Source organism: Sciurus vulgaris, assembly GCF_902686455.1.
Source record: "Sciurus vulgaris genome assembly, chromosome: 3".
Taxonomy (NCBI): domain Eukaryota; kingdom Metazoa; phylum Chordata; class Mammalia; order Rodentia; family Sciuridae; genus Sciurus; species Sciurus vulgaris.
Genome location: NC_136463.1, coordinates 6,605,118 through 6,623,758, shown reverse-complemented (window position 1 = coordinate 6,623,758; position 18,641 = coordinate 6,605,118). Strand labels below are relative to the sequence as shown.

The 18,641-nt window shown below is 44.4% G+C and overlaps 1 protein-coding gene across 3 annotated transcripts in view; it reads right to left on the bottom strand.

Annotated features, from left to right (window-relative positions):
- The window catches only part of LOC306656602 (CMRF35-like molecule 2), a 195,625-nt gene extending 177,283 nt beyond the window's left edge, over positions 1–18,342 (bottom strand). The window contains exons 1-4 of one of the 3 annotated variants that reach the window (XR_013762578.1): positions 17,902–17,944; positions 7,798–8,145; positions 7,047–7,155; positions 4,236–6,324 (exon numbers count right to left, since the gene is read on the bottom strand). Coding sequence is in view for 2 of the 3 variants with exons in the window: in XM_079131967.1 (XP_078988093.1) it covers positions 6,126–6,324; positions 7,047–7,155; positions 7,798–8,145; positions 18,292–18,331 (696 nt within the window). In the remaining variant the exon portion in view is untranslated. Of the gene's footprint in view, positions 1–1,620; positions 6,325–7,046; positions 7,156–7,797; positions 8,146–17,901; positions 17,945–18,291 lie in introns of those variants that run through there. The other 2 variants (XM_079131967.1, XM_079131966.1) reach the window with 2 other exon arrangements.
- Between the last annotated feature and the right edge of the window lie 299 nt (positions 18,343–18,641).

The window sequence follows — 18,641 nt, the reverse complement described above, 5'->3', positions numbered from 1 at the left end:
GATTCTTAACCTAGCACCTTTGCGTCACGTGTAAGATTGAAGAGACCTGACAGTGTGATGCCACCTGGTCCCCAGTCACCAGGCAGATAGCAGAGCTGGCTCTGCCCCTGAGTGCCAGGCGGGGGCTGGCCTCCGTTTCGTCCCTCCAGGCCCATCTGTGCACCTTGGAAGGTCAGTCCCCATGCCTGCTGGGGGCACCATATGGCCTCAGGCATAAGGACCCAGTTCTGAAACCTTCCTCTCTTGCTCAGAGGCCACAGAGAAGCATCCACGGCTTGCGTGGACTTACAGACATGAAGACACATCTGTCAAGCTTTGGTCACTATACTTTATGATGGCATTTAAGCATGAGCAGGTGTCACCAAGATGGCTCCCGTGGCTCTGTCCTTGGTCCTGAACTCGTCCTCTGAGGACCCAGCTCTCCCTGGGTTCCAGTTCACATCACGTCTTCCAACACAAATGTGTTCCATTGATTTTTTTTTAACTGCAAGGGGCATTTAAATGGGTTAAGTCATAGTAAGGTATCTATATGACAAGGAGAGCTGAGACCGCAATAGCATGAGCTTCAATGTCAAAATAAGCATGCACCAAAAATAGAGGCATTCACTGTTTAACAGTTCAGGTCCCTTTCTGTGCCCAAGAATCTCAAAAGTCATCAATCCAACTAATCAGTGATACAGTAGAGCAGACAAACTCTGGCATGTCATGTCATTCAAACAACATTGCTTGAAAAGAATTTTTATTCATTTCTGCTTTAGAAATTCTTTTTACAGGGCATTTTATATTGTCATTCCTAACATGGCCTTCAGAGCTCAAATAATAAATGAAATGCAAAGAAATCTATCAAAGATGGAAAAGGCAAGCACTCAAGCAAAATAATGAACATGAATTGTATTAGTCAGGGTTCTCTAGAGGAACAGAGTCAACAGGAAGTATGACTATAAAAGGGGGTTTATTAGATTGGCTCACATGACCAGAAGCTGGATAGTCCACAATAGCCATCTGCAGCTGGAGAGCTGGAGGAACCAGCAGCTGCGCAATCCAAGAAGCAGAAGCCCCAGAACAAGAGGGATCAACAGTGCTAACCCTAGTCCAAGACCAAGCCTTCAGGAACTCTCCCTGGAGAATCACCGGCAGAGTCCACTTTGGAGAGTGAAGAAACCAGAGTCTGATATCCTCGGAAGATCAAAGAAGCATTCAAGAACTTCTTCAAGAAGAGCAGAGCTGCATCTGCATCTGCTTCCTTGTTCTTCCAGTTTTTATTCCATCCTACTGGGCGGTGCTGCCCACGCTTAGGGAGGGGCCCACTGAAGTTCACTGTCCCACCTGCCAATCATTCCTAGACACACCCTCATGGACACACCCAGAGGCCTCTCAATCATCGGCATCTCTTAATCCATCAAGTTGACAATGCAGATTAACCATTACATAAATATTTCAATAATTTACAATAATCACATTTCCCAAAAAACCTACCATTTTATCAAAAAGGTAGACACTCATTTTGGTCTACAGTGTGAATGGAACAGTAATAGCTCCTGGGTTTAATATGTATTTCCTTTTTCTTCTTTTCGACACCTAGACTGTTTCTTTCCAGTTTAGATTCTTACTCATACTATATTTATCTCCAGAATCATTCACAAATCCATTTCATCATCTCTTCCTAAGCAAAACTATTTCTCAATTTCATACTGTTGTAGAAAGTTGAAACATAACCCAGAAAAATCTGTGACATTTTTGACAAAAGACCCTTCATCAGTTTTGGGGATATTAATTGAGGACATTCATAGCACTTATCACACAGAGTTGGGTAAATAGACCCATATAAACATTGTATAACACCTGCTTACACTTATTTGTATCACAAAAGATTTTCTACTTCATAAAATGAGGGGAAAAAAAAGTGTCAGCTCCATTCTGCTCTCAAGCCGTATGTTTTTTCTTTTTGTCCACCAGAGCTGGTATTCGTGTCTGATTGGTAACTTGAAACAGCTCCCTGAAAAATAATTACTAATTCATACTATTATCTAGTTTATAGGGAATGGCAATGATGAAATTAAAAGTAAAACCAAATAGAAACCAAACTCTCTAAGGAGAACATCTTCTGGCTGGCTGGCTGGGAGAAAACCTAGGTTATTAGGGTCGACCTCAGGTCCTTCGATTTTTGACAAAGGAGCAGAACCTATTCAACGAAAGAAGGAAAATCTTTTCAACAAATGCAGCTGAAGCCACTGGACGTCCACAGGCCTCAACAAATTCCGAGCTAAACCAGACCTTCCAACTGCGTGCCACTAGGGACAAGCAATCCAACATACACCACGGCCCATGACTTGAAATGTAAAACATAAAAACTATGAAACTTTTAGAAAAACAAGCAGGAATAAACCCTGGGCACCTGGGGTTAGACGAAACCAAAGATGATCATTAAAGAGAGAAAAGATCACATTGTACTTCTTCACAGTTAAAAACCGCGAAAGAGCTCGCGAGGAGGGTGAAAAGAGAAGTCAGGAATTATTGTCTATGACATATGAAGGGTGCTCAAAACTCAATAGTAAAACAACAACAACAAAACCCTTAGTTACATGAAGACAGGAACAGACATTTCACCAAAGAGGATGCATGGGTGAAAAGTAAGCATGCTAAAAGATGTTCAACACCATTTGCTATAAGGAAAACTTAAATTAAACCCACACACCTCTTAGAATATCCAAATTAAAAAAAAAAATTAAATAGCAAGCCAGGCTTGATGGCACATGCCTGTAATCCCAGTGACTTGGGAGACTGAGGCAGAAGAATCGTGAGTTCAAAATCAGCCTCAGCAACTTAGCAAGGCCCTAAGCAACTTAGTGAGACTCCGTCTCAAAATTAAAAATGAAAGGGGCTGGAATGTGGCTTAGTGGTTAAGCACCCCTGAGTTCAATCCCTAGTACCAAAAAAAATAAATAAAAATAAAAATAAAAAACTAAATGCTAGTGAAGATTCAAAGAAACTGGATCACTCAGACATTGGTGGTAGAAACCTAAAATGATGTAGCCACTCTGTAAATAGTTTGGAAGTTTCTCAAAAGACTAAACCTGTCATCACCACATGATGATAATTTCACTGTGATATAACCCAGGGAAATAAAAAATGTGTATTCACACACACACAAATCCCATGTGTGAACGTTCACAACAGCTTTATAGTGGTAAAATACTGGAAACAACCCAAACATTCTTCAACAGGCAAATCATTAAACAAAGTGAGGTATATTCACACAGTGGAATACTATTCAGCAATGAAAAGGAATGAATGATAAGTGTAACAACTCTGGATCTCAAGGGCATTATGCTTAGTTAAAAAAAAAACTCAATCCTGCATACGTCCATTTATATAGCATTGTCAAAATGACAAACCAGAGATGGAGATCAGATTCATGCATTCCGGGGCATAAGGGTGGATTAGAGATGAGATACAAATATAGAGGCGCAGCAAGAGATTCTTGTGATGATGACACGGCTCCATATTTTGACTGTGGTGGTGTTTATATGAACCTATACATGGGATACAATTGCGTACACACGCACGCGTGCACACATACACACACGCGAATATATGTAAAAGCTGGTGAGAACTGATAACCAAGGGCTTGCACCAACACCAGCTCCTTGGCTTGGAAACGGCCCTGCAGTCATCTGACAAGCCACACTGCGGAACCAGGAGGAGGGGTCCCTAGCCCTCTGTACTCTATCCACCATGTTAAGCTCAATATTACTTCAAAATTAAGTTTGAAAGTATGAAACCTCCAGGGACTGCCTTTGGTCTCCTGGATACCAAGATCCCACTAGGACACAGAGCCTTTCCCATGTGACTCCAGTCCCGGGTCTCACTCCCAGAGTGTACGTGGCCGTGGGTGAAGCAGAGGTGCTGGTACCCAGCATGCTCTGGGCCCCATCCCTGCCTTTGCCTGAGACAACCATCCCCGCCCCCCTGACGTTCGTGAATCAAGTCCCCTGGGCTCGGCCTCACGAGTACCGTGTTCTGTGCCCTCACTGCGGACCTATCTCCCAGCTCTCCCTTGGGGAGCAGGGACTCCACGTTGTTTAAATCCTTATCCGTAATGCCCAGAACAGCACCACAGACCCTCAGTGAAACCCTGTTAATGACTGGATAAATAAAGGAAAGCCGGAAGGAAGGGTGGAGGGGAGGAAGGAAGTGTTGAAGCCTGGGGAAGCCACCAGGCCAGTCTCCCACACTGCTGCCCTGGGGCTCACCACCTGTCCACTCTTTCTGGACTCTGCCTGCTGACCTGCTCTCCTGGACTTCCGCAGTGACCGTGTGACTTGCAAGTTCATTGGCCACTTCTCCACCCTGCTCACCTCTACCTCTCTCACTGGGCTCTCCCTGAAACAGTCATGGTCTTTGGCTTCCCACTTTCTGCCTGGTTCAAGGTCTCCTCTACCCTTGGTGGTGGGCCACAGGCTCTGTCCTTGGTACTGAACTCTCCCCTCGCCCAGTTCACCCTTCTCTGGACCCTGGTCACTCTCCACACACTCCGGTCACTCTCTACACACTCCTTCCTCTCGGGCCCTCAACAGGCTACCAACTCACCTCTCTAGCTTCCTGTGAGGCCTTCTGCTGGTGGCCCCAGTCACACAGAAACCTAAGTTCTGCATCACCACGCCAGCTCCTGACTAGCCCACACCTGTCAATGACACCCCTCCTCTGGTCTCCCGGGCTTCCAGACTCTTCCTTTCAGATTCTGCTTCACATTTGCTACGTAAGCTCTCCTGAAGGACATCCGTGATCTCATCATGTTCTGGTCAAGTTCACCCAAGTGTTTTCAATAAAAACTTAGGGGCTGGAAGTGTAGCTCAGTGGTCAAACACTTGCCTCACATGCCCGAGGCCCTGGGCTCGATCCTCAGCACCTCGAAGAAATAGAAAAATGAAAATTTGGGTGAGAGTCGAGTCCTCAGCCTCCGCCACGTGTTCCGTCTGAGTTCTAGGTCAGCTCGCCTGCTTAGACACCATGAAAATCTCGTGAAAAGCACACTTCATCTGCTGGTAGGTCTTCCATGAGTCACTGTTGTTAGGGTGATTGTTCCTGCTACTCTGCTTTCATTTATGCTGTTCCTCTGAACATGTCCCTTCTCTGGAAACTGGCGTCACTAGTTCAGGGCAGGGGTGTCCCCAGGGGTGGAGGGAGGGGACTGGCCTTGATGCAGGGAATGAGTGGAGATGGTGACATTTGGCTGTGGCAGACTGTGCAAGTCCTCCCTGCAAATCTCCTGGGGGCAGTGATTGACAAGCAAGCCAACTGAGCCTCTTCCTGCGCTGGGGGTCCCAGTGGCTGTGGCATGACTCCATCCCAGTGTAGGAAGAATCCCCTCACTCTGGGCCCTGCACCCTGCCTGTGAAAAACTGGCTTTTTCCCCTAGGGAAAGAACTAACTACCGACAGATGGTCTCAGTCAGACAGACTCTTGGTCATGGACAAAAGGGGACTCTTGGCCAACACTGAGCACCGGAGATCCCCCAGGTTGGGGAATTCCGGGAGTGACATTAGGGGAAGCCACCACCTCCCACTGCTGCTCCAACCTGTCCAGCCTAGGCAGGTGTGCTGAGCCCAGCCACTTGCTCCCTGGTCTCAGGGACAGAGAGAGGCTGAAAGCCCAGGGAGACCCAAGAGCATCCGAAGAGATGTAGGAACACTGAGTGCTCAGGAAAGTGGGCAGCTGCATGAGCAGGACCCAAGTCCCCTGGGGCTGTCCTAGAGGAGGGGCTGGAGCCCTGTGAGCCCAAAGCCCGGGCTGTACGGTGTGTCCTCAGGGAGCCTCCTGTCTGCAGGAAGGAGGTGATCATTCCCTGGGGAAAATGACCTCAGACAATTTTGCGTCAGGCAGAGTTCATGAGCATGAAAATCCCAGAGAATTCTTGCCCTTGGGAAGTGGACTTGACCTGGGAGGAGAAAAGAAGACCCTGCAAACAGGGGTGCAGGAGAGTTTCCTTCCCTCTTTGATGCTGAGGACTGCAAAGAAGAGTCCTCTAAGACCCAGGTCCTCCTTTGAGGCACAGGAGCATAAGTCCCTATAGAAGCTGGTGACTGCCGTCTCCCCAGCCTGGAGTCGAGTCGAAAGTCCTTCTTCTAGAGTCTGAAGGAGCTTCGCCTTTGCAGGGGGCATTCTTGGGGTGGTGGGCTGCAGAGGTCCTGGACAAGCTGCCTCTGTCTTCCCCCAGGGCCCTGCTGAGGCCTGTTCACCCAGAGGACAGCACTGAGCATGCTCAGGAACAGGGGCACCTTCAAGAAGATGAGAAGCAGGAAGGGGACACTGCTGAGCAGGGACCTGGGGGGGACATGGGGACAGGAAATGAGTGTCCTCCTCAGGACTTTTCTCTCTCCACCTCTCCCTATGCCCTGATTGTAGAGCCCAAAATAATTCAGAATTAAACAGAGAAAGGACCCAGGGAATCACCTCTCCCCCAAGGACTGGCCACAGGAGTCTCGTTAAGGAGAGGTGATGGAGAGGACGGAGAACAGGGTCCCAGGAAGTCCCCACTCTCTTAAAGCGAGCTCCAGGGACACCCCCTCTGTCCCTTCTACCCGCTGGCTTCTTGAAACCAATCCTCACTCTCACTTCAAAGTCCGCGTCCCTTGTCCCTCCCTTCAGGGTCTGATGGCAGACCCAGCCCTTTCTGGGGATCTTTGGGAGTGAAGCTCCAGCCTGAAGCTGCCTGTCTCCCCACAGACCCCATAAGAGGCCCCCGGGAGCAAGATGCCCAGCTGAGCAAAGACCTTCGAAAGAGGCCACGGATCTAGGAGCCCGAGTGCGGAATCGGGTGGGCAAGAGAGGTGGGAATGGGACAGGGGGCCTCTGGCCTGTGTCCCTGCAGCCTCCCCACACCGCATTCAGATGCGCCTCAGAAAATGTGAGCGGGGAGACCAGAGTTGGAGGAAAAGGCGGCAGGTGGCGAGGTCTGCTGGGCAGGGTGTGCTTCCGCCTCTAGTCCCCACCCCAGGGCCCTCAGCCTGCGACTCCCCTTCCGTCTCCAGGCCTTGGGCCCTTACCATGGGTACTGGGCCGACGCCTCCTTGATACTGATGTTCTGCCCGGGGTCCGCTCTCTGCAAGGCGGGAGTCGTGGCTGGAACTGTGGTCTCCCTGGGGGCTGGAGTTGCTGCCAGAGATGAAATCACACATCAGGGCACTGCTCTGCCCCCAGCCTGTGCTAAGCCCCTGTTTGGATCTGACGCTGCACAGAATCATCCACTCAGAAGATCAAGAGGTTCCCTGACGCCAAACCAAACCCACCTCCTGGGTGGAGCCCCTCGGGGACCAAAGGAGCCTATTAACAGACCTGATCACAAGGGTCGCCTCTAAGAAGTGCCAGGTCTTTCCATCCCTATCTGACTCTGCCAGGAGGAGGGCAGGGGTCTCTCAAGGTCCACCCAGTTCGATGGGAGGGAGCGTGGAGGAAGACAGCTCAGCCTGTGGCTGAAGGATCCTCCCAGAGACCAGGAGAGGCGCTCCAACCACTCTTTGGACTACTCAAGGACACCTGAACCCACCACTGGGGAAGGGCCAGGTCGTTCCTCAGCTCCTCCAAGGACATCAGGTGTCAGATTATCCATGACCTATATCCCCACCCTGCCCTGCCCAAGGCCGAGGGATGAGCCACTCTCTCCCTGCCCTGACCCCTGAGGGAGGACAAGGGAGGACAAGGCAGGACTCGGAGCCGCTCTTCACCCTGGCATCCGCCCTATGCCCACGTCCAGTCACCCTCCATGAGCCCCGTCGCTGGAGCCAGGGGAGCGCTGACCTGGGCTCACGTACACCTCGACAGGAACTGAGGGGTCACGAGACCATATGTCCAGGATCCATATCGTCTGAATTTTGCACCAGTATGATCCAGCATCATCTTCACTGAGGTTCTCTATGGTCACGGTTATGGTGAGGTCGTCAGCAGAGTCTCTGATGGACACACGGCCATTCCTTTCTTCTTTCTCCCCTCCTTTGGTCTCCACAATGCTGGTACATCCTGTGTCATATTGTCCTCTGCACCAGTACTTGTTATATCCCTTGTACGCCTCCTCATACTGACACTGCAGGCTCAGAGAGCTTCCCAGCGTGCCGCTCACGGAGCCAGGGCCCGTCAGAGAGAAACAGCCTGGAAAACACAAGCCAGAGTCTCGGTCTCCACGCTCAGGGGCCTGTCAGCTGCCTGCCCGGAGCTCGAGGGGGAAGTTGCTGGGGAGATGTGAAAAGTTCCAGGAAGGAGGACGTGGAAGAACCTCTGGACACCAAAGAGTCCAGAGGCAGAGGCCAGAAGGATGAATAGAAGCCTGTCCCCTGTAAGAGCAGAACACTAAGTGGCCTCAAGTGGACCCTGCCATGGGACCTGGGGTAGTTGGTCTAATGCTGAAGGTGAGAGCAGAGAGGAGCAAAGGTCTGGCCCCACCCCTTGTCCTGCAGACTCTACCAGGCATGAGATTTGGTCATAGGTCTCTGCATTCTAGAATCTTCTGCAACTCGAACCTCTTCTTTAAAAGTATAACTTCCAGGCTGGGGCGGGGCTCAGTGGTGGAGCGCTTGCCTAGTATGTGTGAAGCACTGGGTTCGAGCCTCAGCACCACAGTGAAATAAATGAGTAAGCCAAGGTCCATCAACACCTTAAAAATACTTTAAAAATAAATAAATTTTAAAAATAAAAGTATAACTTCCAAGGGTGATTCAGGATGGTAAATTAAAAGAATGCTGCAGTCTTAGAGATTTTGGCTCAGGAGTCAAGCAGCAGGAGGCCTGCTCCTCAGCAAGGTGGAATTTCACCAAAACTCAGTTGGAGTCAGAGTGTCTTAGAGACTCGGAAATGTGGGTACGTTCAACAAAGAAGAAAGAATACACTGAAGCTGAGCCAGCTGTGGCAGCAGCCGTGGGAGTAGTGCTGTTCCAGCTGAGAGGGAGGGACAATCCAGAGAAACAGATTTGGTACAGAAAAACCTGCCATCAGAAAGACAACCCGCTCTTAGCTGATCCGGAGGTTGCACTGTGCTCTGGTGCTTAAAACGTGCTGTTTCCCAACTGGTCACGGAGAGCTGAACTGAAGGCCAGACTGCAGCTGCCGCTGCAGAGCTGGGAGACCAGGACAAACTGACACAGGATCCCCACAAGCACCTGCCATGTGGCCTGGGGTGTACCGAACAGAACAGGAGCAAAACAGGCACAGAAGGTTGCACCCAGGGGGATTCAAATTGGAAAAGTGAAGGTGAGCCAGCTCAATTCTCTTTTGAGCCTGGTGACTCACAGGACCAGCTGAAGAGGGCTGGGAATCTGATCCGACAGGTGTGAACACATTCAGGGACTAAACCCAGGAAGGCTGTGTTCATGGGCAGCACAGGGGATGGAAGACTGACTCCCCAACACACCTGTAGAATTCTTTGGAGACTCCTGAGGTCTAGACCCCCCACCAACAGAGATCGGCAACTGCCCTGCTCTAGGGGTGTGTTGATCTAATCTCTCCGGAGCAGACACCACCCAACCAAGCCCCAGAGGCCTGACTAGACCTAAGCCCAACCACCAGAACTCCCCTCTTAGAGCAGCAGCTCCACCCTGGGAGCCACCGATCTGGTCTGTGCAGACAAAACTCCAACTCACAGTTCTCCCCACTCCATCCTACCTCAGAGTGGTGAGAAGGGAAGTTAAGACTGGCTTCAACCAGCTTCAGGTTAGGCCACTCCAGCTGGCAGCTCCGAGGGCCATGCAAAAAGAGGAAGAGGTGAACAAGCCCCAGACATTGGGCACCCGCCCCTCAACATAGCTCAAGAAGAAATGGAAAGAAAGCAGGTGAAATGATCTGTGTTCTTCAACTATTTTGACCACCTCAGTGTAGATGATTCTGTCAATATTCATTGAGAATCTTTTTTTTCCCTCTGTGTGTGTGTGTGTGAGAGAGAGAGAGAGGGAGAGAGGGGCAGGGAGGGAATTCTTGCTGTGCCGATTGGTTCAGGGACATATATACATATAAATATTTGTTTCATTTTTCTCATTTTTAACATTTTTAATGCAGGTATTTTTCCCTGTCTGAATCTTTTTTCAATATATTTTTAGTTGTCAATGGACCTTTATTTTATTTATTTATATGTGGTGCTGAGACTCGAACCCAGTGCTCACACATGCTAGGCAAGCCCTTTACCACTGAGCCACAACCCCAGGCCTTGTCTCTTGAGGGTTAGGGTTTTTATGTTTGTAAATTTGGAGCTTTTTGCACTGCTTTCATCTGCTCCTCTTGTTTCTCTGTCTTTTCTTCTGCTAACAGCCAAATTCTATTGTTTTTCTATCTCCCTTTACCTAGTTCCCCCATTTGTTCTCCTTCTTTCTTGTGAACATCACCTGCTACATCTCTTCTGCATTCTCTCTGTTCACTCTTTGAAATTGTAAACTCTTGTCTACCTTCCTAGTACATTTTCTTTCCTTAAAACTGTATTTTTACCATCTTTCAGAACTGACTGGTTTATAGAACTTCTGCCCCCGCCATTAATGGTGATGCAATTATTTCTGCTGTGGATGACATAGTGTCAACTACGCTGTTTGCTTTAAAGCCAGATTTACTTCATGGATATTGATTTTACTGTTGACTATTGCTGACCCCAGCATTCCTGTTGTTTTGTGTGTGTGTGTGTGTGTGTGTGTGTGTGTGTATTAATTAATTTTATACACGACATGATAGGAACTGGGTAGTTATTTATTGTTGGGGGGTATTTATTTTAATGCTATATACTGTTTGCATTTATTGTTGCTATTGTTTGTTTTTCCCTATTCTGTGAAGTGTTGGAAACCTACAGGAACACTACAAATTCACAGGGTAGAGACTTTACTGTCAAACTCAATTCAACCAAAAGACAGTGTATCTTGTTGCATGCACAAATTAATGACACTCGATCTTCAGCTATACTTTAACACAAAGAAAAGAAGTGATAAAAACCTGAATAACAAACAGGCCCCAAGTACAAATGGATAGAGGTGGGCACTCAGGTGCCACCTACAGACATCCACTTCTATAGTAAAAACAGAATTAACACAAAGTCTGTGAATACCACACCTGTGATCACTCTAGGACACTTTGGCAGATGAAGACTATGCCCTGAAAAATGTCCACACATAAGGCAGAAGAGAAATACCTCCTAATGGATGGATAAAAACTGACATAGGAATACAAAAATATGAAAAATTAACATAATATGAGACCTCCTAAACTTCATAATTCATCATCAGCTACTCAAAAAATATTGAAGTGAATGAAATATCAGATAAAGAATTCAAAAGAAGCATTATAAAAATGACAAATGAATTCCAAGAGAACACAGAAAAACAATTCACTGAATAAATTAAGAAAGTTGAATCAGAAATTTAATAAGGAAATAAAAATATTTTAAAAGAACCAAACAAAAATACCAGAAATTAAAGACACAATAAATCAAGTAAAATGTTTAGTTGAAGGTCTCTCTAATAAAGTAGACCTTGCTGGACAGAAACTCAGAACTGGAAGACAAAGTGATCAGTCTTGATTATTTACACAAGCATTAAAGAAAAGAAGTAATCATAAAAATAATATACAAGAATTCTGAGACAACATTAAGAGATCAAATTTAAGAATCACTGAAATTGAGGAGTGGTGTGAGATGCAAGCAAAGGGAATTGATATTCTCTCTGGGGAAATAATAACAGAAAAATTTCCACACCTTGAGAATGAGATGAACATTTAGATACTGGATGCATTCAGAACACCAATAGACAAGCTCAAAAAACAAAACAAAACAAAAAAACTCTTCATGACACATTATAATTAAAATGTCTACTGTAATCCCAGCAGCTCAGGAGACTGAGGCAGGAGGATCACAAGTTCAAAGCCAGTCTCAGCAACCTAGCAAGTCTCTAAACAAGTTAGTGAGACCCTGTGTCAAAATAAAAAATAAAAAGGACTGGGAATGTGAATCAGTGGTTAAGAGCACCTGGGTTCAATCCCTGGTACCAAACACACACACACACACACACACATTTTTTAAATGCCTAACATATAGAACAAGGGGAGAATTTTAAAAGCTTCAAGATAAAAATGTCAGATCACAATTAGAAGCAAGCCTATCAGAATCACTTCTGATTTCTCAGCACAAACTCTAAAAGCCAGAAGGGCCAGAAATTAAAGTCCTGAAAGAAAATAACTGTCAACCAAGACTGCTACACCCAGCAAAACTATCCTTCAAACTTAAGGAGAAATAAAAACCTTCCAAGACAAGCAGAAGCTAAAAGAATTCATGACATTTAAACTGGTACTATAGAACTTAACAAAATACTACAAACAAAAGATATGAAAAACAAACCCCCAACCTCACAAATGAACAAATCTCATTTGAAGAGTAGTTAAGCAAATGAGAAACATGACCAAATTAAACAATATAAATAAATCATAAAGGCAGGAAGGAGTAAACGTTTCTCTACAACAGCATTGAAAATAAATGGTCAACTCTCCAATTATAAGACATAGGCTGGCAGAATGGACTAAAAACCAAGACCCAACTATATGTTGTTTGCAAGAGATGCACCTTACAGGTAAAGGCAACCACAGGCCAAAAGTGAAAGGATGGAAATAGATACTGTCAATGGAACAGGAAAACAAGCAGGAGTAGCTACTCTCACATATGACAAAGCAGACTTCAAACCAAAATTAATCAGAAGAGACAAGGTCACTTCCTACTGGTAAATGGAAAAATACAACAAGAAGATATAACAATAAGAAATATGTATGCCCTAAACGTGGGTGCAACTAATTACATAAAAGAGACACTATTCAAATTGAAGTCTCAGATCCCAATATTAAACTACTGGGTGATTTCAACACACTTCTCTCACCATTAGATAGGTCTTCCAGATATAAACTTGGTAAAGACTCTTTGGACCTGAAAAATAATTATAAATCAAATGGACTTAATAGACATCTATAGAATATGTCATCCAACAACAGCTGAATACACTTTCCTCTCAGCAGCTTATAGAACCTTCTCCAAAATAGACCATATTTTAGGCCACAAAGCAACTCTAAGCAAATACCAAAAAATCAATATAATTCCTTGCATCTTATCAGATCATAATGGAATAAAATTAGAAATCAACATGACAAACCCCTACAGAAATTATGTAAACACATAGAGATTGAACAATACAATTTGAATGACGAATGATGATAGAAAAAATCCAGGGAGAAAGGAGAATAGTGATTCAACATATCAGAACCTTTGGGACACTATGAAGGCAATTCTAAGAGGAAAGTTTATAGCTATGAGTGCCTACATAAGAAAATTGGAAATATCCCAAATAAGCAACCTCATGATCATCTCAAGACCCTTGGAAAAGAAGAACAAACCAATTCCAAAGCCAGTAGAAGAAAGGATATAATTAAGGTCAGAGCTGAAATCAATGAAATCGAGAAATAAAAAGATACAAAGAAGGATTAAACAATGATCTGGTTCTTTGAAAAAATAAACAAGACTGATAAGCTTTTAGCTAAAGTAACCAAAGAAAAAGAGAGAAAAAAAACCCAAATTAATAAAATTAGAGATGAAAAAGGAGATATCATCACAGACATCACAGAAATTCAGCAGATCATTAGGGACTATTTTGAAAATTTATTCTCCAATAAATTGGAAAACCTAGAACAAATGGATACATTTCTAGACAAATACAATCTGCCAAAACTGAATCAAGAGGACACAGAAAACCTGAACAGAACAATAGCTAGCATTGAGATAGAAGAAATAAAAACAAAGAAAAGTTCTTCCAACAAAGAAAAGTCAAGCACCAGATGGATTCTAGCTGAATTCTACCAAGTCTTTAAAGAAAAACTAATGCCAATACTCCTCAAATAATTCCATGAAATAGAAAGGTATGAAACACTTCCAAATTCATTCTATGAAACCAGTATCATACTCATACCAAAACCAGATAAGAATTCATCAAGGAAAGAAAACTACAGACCAATATCCCTGATGAACTCAGATGTAAAAATGCTTAATAAAATATTAAAAAATTATATCCAATAACATATTAAGAAGATTATACACCACAATCAAGTTGGTTTTATTTCAGAGATGCAAGGATGGTTTAATATATTCAAATCAGTAAATGTAATTCTTCACATAAATAGAATTAGGAACAAAAATTACTTAGTCATCAATAGATGCAGAGAAGGCCTTTGACAAAATTCAGTACCCATTCTGATAAAAATACTGAAGAAACTAGGGATACAGGAACCTACATTAACATTATAAAGCCTGTATATGAAAAACCCAAAGCCAACCTCATAGTAAATGGAGAAAAACTGAAAGCATTCCCTTTAAAATCTGGGACAATACAAGGATGTCCTCTCTAACCATTGTTTAATATAGTGCTAGAAATTCTAACCAGAGCAATTAGACAAGAAAAGGAAATAAAAGGGGTATAAATAGGAAAAGAAGAAGTCAAATTATCACTGTTTGCAGATGATATGAATTTATACCTAGAAGATTTAAAAAAGTACCAAAGGATTGCTAGAGCTAATAAATGAATTTGGCAAAGTAGCAGGTTACAAAATCAGCATATGAATATCATTAGCTTTCCTATATGCTAACAACAAATCTTCTGAGAAAGAAATAGGAAAATAATTTAATTCATGACAACCTCAAAAATAAAATAAAATAAAATACTTAAGAATAAATCTAACCAAGGAGGAGAAAGACCACTACAAGGAAAACTATAAAACTTTGAATAAAGAAATTGAAGAAGGGGCTGGGGTTGAAGATCAGTGGTAGAGCACTTGCCTGGCATGTGTAAGGCCCTGGGTTCAATCCTCAGTACCACATAAAAAATAAAATAAAGGTTCATCGACAATTAAAAAAAAAAAAATATATATATATATATATAAAGAAAGAAATTGAAGAAGACCTCAGAAGATGGAAAGACTTCCATGTTCATGGATAGGCAGAATTAATGTTGTTAAAAATGGTCATACTACCAAAAGCAATGGATAGATTCAATGCACTTCCCATCAAAATACCAATGACATTCCTCAGAAAACTAGGAAAAACAGTCCTAAAATTTATTTGGAAGAATAAAAGATCCAGGATAGCCAAAATAATTCTAAGACAAAAAAGCAATACTGGAAGCATCACAATAGCTGACTTCAAATTATACTACCGAGCTATAGTAACAGAAAACAGCACAGTACTGGCATAAAAAAGATACATAAACCAATGGTGCAGAATAGAAGACACGAGACAATCCCACACACCTATAGTCATATGATCCCTGATAAAGATGTCAAAAACACATTGGAGAAAAGATACCCTTTTTAACAGATGATGCTGAAAAAAAAAAAAAAACTGGTTATCCATATGTAGATGAAAGAAATTAGACCCTTATCTCTCCCCCTGCACAAAATTCAACTCAAAATGGAGCAAAGACCTGGGAATTTAACCAGAAACTATGTAACTCCTAGAAGAAAACATAGGGTCAACACTTCAGCCTTTAGGCACAAAAAAACAACTTTCTCTTTAGGACCCCTAAAGCTCAGGAAATAATGCTAAGAATTCATAAATAGGATGACATCAAGTTAAAAAGCTTCTGCACAGCAAAGAAAAGCCATTAGGAATGTAAAGAGAGAACCTACAGAATGGGAGAAAATTTGCTAGATACTCTTCTAGCAGGGAATTAATATCTAGAATATCTAGAATAAATAAAGAACTCAAAAAACTTTACACGAAAAAATCAAATAACCCAACTAATAAGTGGGCAAGGGAATTAAACAGATATTTCTCTAAAGAAGAAATACAAATGGACAACAAATACATTTTTAATATAGTAAACATCATTAGGAATTAGGGAAATGCAATTCAAATTTCATCTCACTCCAGTCAGAATTGGCAACCATCAAGAACACAAATGGTAATAAAGGCTGGCGAGGAGGTTGAAAAACAGGAACACTTACACTGTTGATGGGATTTTAAATTAACACAACCACTATGGAAAACAGTAGGGAGGTTCCTCAAAAGACCAGACATGGAACCAGCATATGGCCCAGCTATACTACTCCTCAGAATTTACCCTGAAGAATTAAAGTCATGTTACTATAGTGATACATGCACACCCATGTTTACAACAGAGTAGTTCACAATGGTCAAACTATCCAACCAGCCTAGATGTCCATCCGTGGATGAATGGATTAAGAAAATGTGGTTTAAACACACAATGGAGTTTTATTCAGCTATAAAGAAAAATGAAAATATGACCCTTGTCAGTAAATGCATGGAACTAGAGACCATTATGTTAAGGGAAGTAAATCAAGGAACATGATTTCTCTCATAAGCAAAAGCTAGAGAGGAAAAAAGAAAAGAAAGATGGGGGGTGGATCTCATGAAAATCAAAGGGAGATCTGTAGAGGAAAGTGGGTGGGGAAGTGCAGGGAAGGGTGCGGAGTGATACTGGCCAAATTATATTATTACATTGTGCACCCTGGCACGTAGGAATATATAACAACAAATCCCATCCTTATGTATGACTGTAATGCACCAATAAAAATGTAGGAAAACAAAACAATAAGAAGTAGAACCATAAATACGCTGGGCTTAGTCTATTAAGCAGTGTTCATTAAATAATTATCTAACTGCATTCATCAAAGTTTCATATGTACTAGTATTCTGGAATGCAGATAGACTGAGCGTTCATTCCTAGATTAATCTCCCATAATGTTCACCACTTCTCATTTGATCCAGAGGTTCGTTTTAAGAGGGTTATTTTTATTATGTAAATACAGAGAGGTCAAATATAAAGTAAGAAAAAACAAAATCATCTTAATTTTAAATTTGAATTTTATTTCAAAAATAATAAAAGTGCCACTTGTGTTTTCCTCTGCCCTTCATGTGTTCTTTTGTTTTTTTTAAAGAGTGTAATCTCATTTTCCTGATTATGCATATTGCAGAATCACATGGGTCACGCAGTCCTGCATGAACATGAGGTAATCATGTTTAAGGGAGGTAAAATAAACTTCCGGTTATAATCTAACTACTCTCCAAGGAGAACCGACATGTGGGAAGCAGGGCTGGTCCAGAGGAGGCCCTGAGAGGTCTCTTTACACTGGGTTGGGCACGGCTGTCCCCCACAGTCACAGCCCCTGGCCCCTGGGTGTCAACGGTCACCGTGTGTTTGGAGGAAAGAAGGAAGCTGCCCTCCATCACTGAGTGGGATGGTTCTGGACCTGGAAGGAAAGCAGGGATCCGAATCTGGGATGCACAATGTGAGATGCTGCCGTGGGAGAAAGGAAGGCTGCAGGTGGCAGAGGGCTGTGCCCGGGTGGGAGGCCCCACAGAGCTCCCCTTGCTGAAGCAAGCACTCAGAAGCAGGTGGGCTCCTGGTTTGAACGTGAGTGTGTGGACTGCACACATGGTATACCTATATGTATGCACGTGTGTGTGTGTGTGTGTGTGTGTGTGTGTGTGTGAGAGAGAGAGAGAGAGAGAGAGAGAGACAGAGAGAGAGAGAGAGACAGAGACAGAGAGGAACAGCAAAGAGGCTAAGCTGTGCGTTCACAGTGGCCTCCTCCCTCCGTGCTCCCTGAGCCAAGGCAAAGTGGTCCTGGCCCCTCGCCTTGCAAGCTCTACCATCTCTCCTGCGGTCCTAAGAGTGTGAGAACCCTGTTCACCCCGGACCCTGCCTGTGGGGACCTTCTCACTTACAGAGCACTGCTCCGCACCTACGTTGACCCCCAAGAACTCTCCTGCCACCTGCCCCCCACGACCGGAGACCTGGCTCACCCCCGCCCCTCCTAGTCTCTTCCCCACAGCACACTCCTTCCAGCTCCGCACAGAGCTCAGAGGTGCCCTTGCCCACAGCGGGAACTTACCAAGGGGCAAATCATAGGCCACAGCCATCATGTGGCACCTTCCAGAAGGAATTCTGCCTGGAGAGCTTGGGGCCTTCAATCCAGGCACAGAGCCAGCCCCTTCAGAGCCCATGGTGTCCTGAGACTCCTGCCTTTCCCATCGAGAAGATTCCAGAAGCAGATGAGCAGCCCCACCAAAGAGAATCGGCAGGCTCCTTATAACTTGGAAAGTCTTTAATTCCATAAAATGTCACATACTTAAGAGTTGGTAGGACCTTCTGCTCATGAGAAGAGGCTTCCTCCTCTGGAATCTGCTTCCACTTCCCTGCTTACAGCCTTTCTCTCTCTCTTACACACACACACACACACACACACACACACACACACACACACATGCACGCACACACCCACCTGGGAGGAAGAGGAGGAGCAGAGCTGGGGGCAGCCACATGGTCCTGTCTCCTTGGCAAATCTGGGTCCCAGCTAGAATCCAGATATGTGTACCAGCCTAGGGCACCCACTTCTGCTTGTTCCAATTCCCTTGTATTTCTCTCTCTCTCGCCTACTTCCTTTTTAATCTCTCAGCTTCCTCCTAATTTGACAAAAGGGGGAAAGGATCCGCAGGCACTTCCGAGAATGAACCACGGGCAAAGAGGGGAATCTGCGGGCTTCCCTTCACTCAAGGAGCCTCCGTGAAAGCTGATCTCAGCACGCGGAACCTCCGACAGAGGAGACCCTTTCCCTTTCCTCTCTCACCCTTC